The 3,599-nt window shown below is 41.3% G+C and overlaps 1 protein-coding gene across 1 annotated transcript; it reads right to left on the reverse strand.

Moving 5' to 3' along the window:
- Positions 1–2,545: 2,545 nt before the first annotated feature.
- LOC147423554 (uncharacterized) lies at positions 2,546–3,132 on the reverse strand. The gene is made up of 2 exons (XM_086501825.1): positions 2,793–3,132; positions 2,546–2,667 (listed from the first exon to the last, which is right to left on the reverse strand). The coding sequence occupies exons 1-2, from the start codon at positions 3,130–3,132 to the stop codon at positions 2,546–2,548; spliced, it is 462 nt and encodes a 153-aa protein (XP_086357951.1).
- Between the last annotated feature and the right edge of the window lie 467 nt (positions 3,133–3,599).

Raw genomic sequence — 3,599 nt, forward strand, 5'->3', positions numbered from 1 at the left:
ACTTTTTACTAGTATAATTGGAGTTCGTAATGATGTCCTAATCTCTATACCCCGAGCTCCCATTCCTATTCCACTGCTATATTGCACTCACTTTGACGGTTATCAACCTACAAAGGAGCTAAAACAAACTTCTCCAGTACCTGGATTGCATTGCAGGGCTACCTGGATTGCATTGCAGGGTAGGTAAATATTGACCTCCAGAATTTTGAGCAACAACTTGAGCTTCTGAAACTCAAAGAGCTTGAATGCCACATTCGTCCAAACAAATAGCAGGATAAATGGTTGCAAGCAAAGGATGGCCCTCCCTATGCCGTTTTATCAAATAAAGTGCCAAACAAAACTCATGCAGAGACAGCATAGTGTCACGATCTTGGTTAAACAAATCCCAAATATGCTTCAGAACCTCGAACCTCTGGAGTTAAAAAGAGATAGGAATGCTTGAAATAGAACATTTGAAGTACATACAACTTTAGCAAAAAGCTTCATCAAGGGACTTGCAAACCTCCAAAGAGCTGCCAGCTTAAAAAATGGTAACGAGCTTGAGGCCCACTGATTTTACCATCCTTATTTGTATCCACTTCAAAAAAGATTTTGCTATAGCGATGCACAACGACATCGTTCATTTTAGACCATGCTTTCATTCCATCTACTACAACATTAAGAGATGTAAACTCATGTTCTGCTTGACATGCTCCTCCTTGGGATTGTCTTGATGACGAGTTGGTGTAGAAGGTGTAGAAATGATTTCAAGTGAGGCTATGTCTGGTCGAATAGCTGTTTGCAGTGCCCTTGGTGGAGGTATCACATTAGGCATTGTCAAAACTTGCATCCCCTCCAAAAAGATTGGGGTCCACTGTTGCCTTTGGAGAAGCAACAAGTTTAATTCCTGTAAGGGAGACACCTTGAAAACCTTGGTTTGGAAGAATTGCCCTTGTCTGGGAATACTAGCCAGTGGGGTTGTTGATAGAAGCTGGACCCGGCCAAGATGACGCCTTGTTAGTTGGCCAATCATATGAAACTCTCCTTGTTGTGGAAGGTGTTGATGGTGTTGGAGCTGTAGCTACTGGTGTGGACATGATTGGTCAAAGGAGCGGCTGGATACGATTGTTGTGCTAGAACAATTGAGGGCCAAACAGGGATTCTTGATCCACCTGCTTGCGGGCTTGCCGAGGTAGAGATTGGTGCCATTTGAATTTGCAGAGCAAGAATTTCGGATGCAGTGGGTTCACTCGATGCTCCCTTCTGCTTTGTGCGACTATCACAAGCTGCAATGCCTTGTAAAATTTGGCTTGAGAAAGATATCCCGTTTGCCCTTTATCTGCATACTACCTAGTCTGTGGTATACATGAGACACTGAGTAGTAAGCAAGAAAGACCCATGTCATGAGGAGCACGTTAATAAGTTTGGACAAACAACGCACAAGCCAAATCCATATCTGTTCAACAATGCTTGGTGCATTCCAGCAGCCAACTATCTATGCAACAATGTGAATAAATGACAGGTGGTTGTTATGTCAACTGCATTATTGGGTGCTTGGTGATGTAACCAAATAAGATAGTTGACATGGAGGATACTTTACTATATTCATGCCTGTAACATGCTCTACAAAGGTGCAATATAGGATTGATCCGAGTGAGGAAACCTCATTGCCACTATGTGATGGGTTGAGATTTTTCTCTGTTATTGCACATCAATGTGCGCACATACGCGTGGCCAAATGATAAAGATTAGAGACGTGTTGAAAATATCGGCCAAGCAGATAAGAAAGCGTTATTTATGTGCCTGCACACCCATCACCTTGCTTGCATCCTGAAAAAAATACCAAAGCAACTCATCCTTGCTGAGTGATGTTGGATGATTACCAAAATGTAAATGGATTTTTCCATCAAAGCATAAAATTTCCTGCCACGACTGAATTTCAATCCAGCAAATACATGACTATGACTGTGGAGGATCAGAAATAAGATCCTGGCGGAGTAGGAAAGGAAATACCTTGGTAATGACCTCGCGATGAAGGTTGACTCCCTGCAAGAAGGAAACGGCATCCTCTTCGCTAATGCGAATGTCTGCGCGCTTGAAGTAGGCATCAAAGAGATCGGCGAATCCATGGCCAACTGCTGCTCCAGGATCTGTGACTACGTGGACATCAAGGGTTCATGGCGCCGTGCACAACAAGTTCTACGCATGTAGAGAACACAGGGAAAAAAATATTGTGTTAGCAGACAAAAAAATCAGATTTCATTGAGACGTGCACAAAAGCGACAAGGATAATTTAGATCTTTCTTTTTTGTTTCAAGAACATGTATTATTTTGCAGTGAGGGGAATGAGCTCGTAGAATATTATATCCAAATGAACTTGTACTACTATGTGTATTGATGAATGTTTTTTCTAATGTATGTGCTACATGTAAATTCTTGGAGACGGAAAGTATGTCAAAAATGAAGTTTTCTTCGAATGGTTGGTAGCGATTAACGTCGGATCGCATTTTTGAAGGTGGTTGTCGAATGTGCTCTGCCTTTCGTCTTTCAAAATTGTTTGTGACACCTATGTACTTTCGTCTGTTTTGGCAGCATGTGATGGAGTAAACGGTGTATTCAATGTCCGTTGTTTTTTGCTCTGTTGATTGTCGTGGTCGAGAAGCAGAACTTGAGGCTTGTTGTCCTGTTCTGCACAACAAAATCAAGAAAGAAAGAAACAGGATTAATGCAAGTTTGCAAGCTGAAGCTTGAGAATATTAGACTATATAATTGAGTGGGGTATTTCTTGATTTTTTTTTTCATGGTGGTGTCACCTGTGGGTGGGTTGTCGATGTTGATGAAAGCGTATGGATAGTCACTTCCAAAGCGTGCTTTGTAAACATCCTTGTTGTGTTGCCACATCAGCTTTTGTTGTGTAATTGATGGTGGCTCGTCGTTGCACTGTTTCTTGAAGCCTGCGAAGATCTCACTTGCGTCATTGTTCTTTGTATCTAAGAGGTCCTCGAGCGCGACATCGTAGCCATAGTGCAACATCTCAAGAATGTAGGGCTTTATTGGTGTCTTCAATTGAAGCAGACGATTACCGTCCTCGACTGTCATGAGATCCTCGGGCACGCCAATCTCTATAGATAGTTTGCAAATGATCTCTTTCATCAGACCTAGAAAAAAAAGGAGTATTAGAAGGAACAAACAAATTTGTATTTCTTGTAAAAAAGCATGTTTTTTTAATGTTTAAAGCAATGAGAAGAAGGAAAAAAAAGTAAAAATTGCATGCGTGTAGAACTAACCTGTTGCTCTTTTAATACCCATGCTCTTGTTTTGTTCGAGCTGCTTCACGGATCTGTCTATTAACAATCGTAGTTCAGAATAGTTTGGAAAACCGTTGACGTAAGTGTCTGGCCGGCAACCTGCCACGTTAAGCAGATGCATTTGTCTCTCTGTTGGATACTGACGTGGTTCGATTTGGGGTTTTTTCTTTGAGGCAATGTTTTGATTGAAAAGGGTAACAAGTCTCTGCAAGGTTATACAAATGAGATCAGTATTTTGTGTGCATTGCAGGATCATAATGTGATATGGTTTATAGAGCAGTATACCTTTGAATTGCTCATTTTATTCTCTTC

The sequence above is a fragment of the Adiantum capillus-veneris genome, chromosome 26 (genome assembly GCF_014529385.1).
Source record: "Adiantum capillus-veneris isolate H3 chromosome 26, ASM1452938v2, whole genome shotgun sequence".
NCBI classification, from domain to species: domain Eukaryota; kingdom Viridiplantae; phylum Streptophyta; class Polypodiopsida; order Polypodiales; family Pteridaceae; genus Adiantum; species Adiantum capillus-veneris.

What these genes read in the sequence shown, in the direction of transcription:
- LOC147423554 (XM_086501825.1), bottom strand. Translation starts at nt 3,132, where the DNA reads ATGAAAGAGATCATTTGCAAACTATCTATAGAGATTGGCGTGCCCGAG. An exon ending in CATCGACAACCCACCCACAG is followed by an intron (nt 2,668 to 2,792) that starts GTGACACCACCA and finishes TTTGTTGTGCAG; the next exon opens with AACAGGACAACAAGCCTCAA.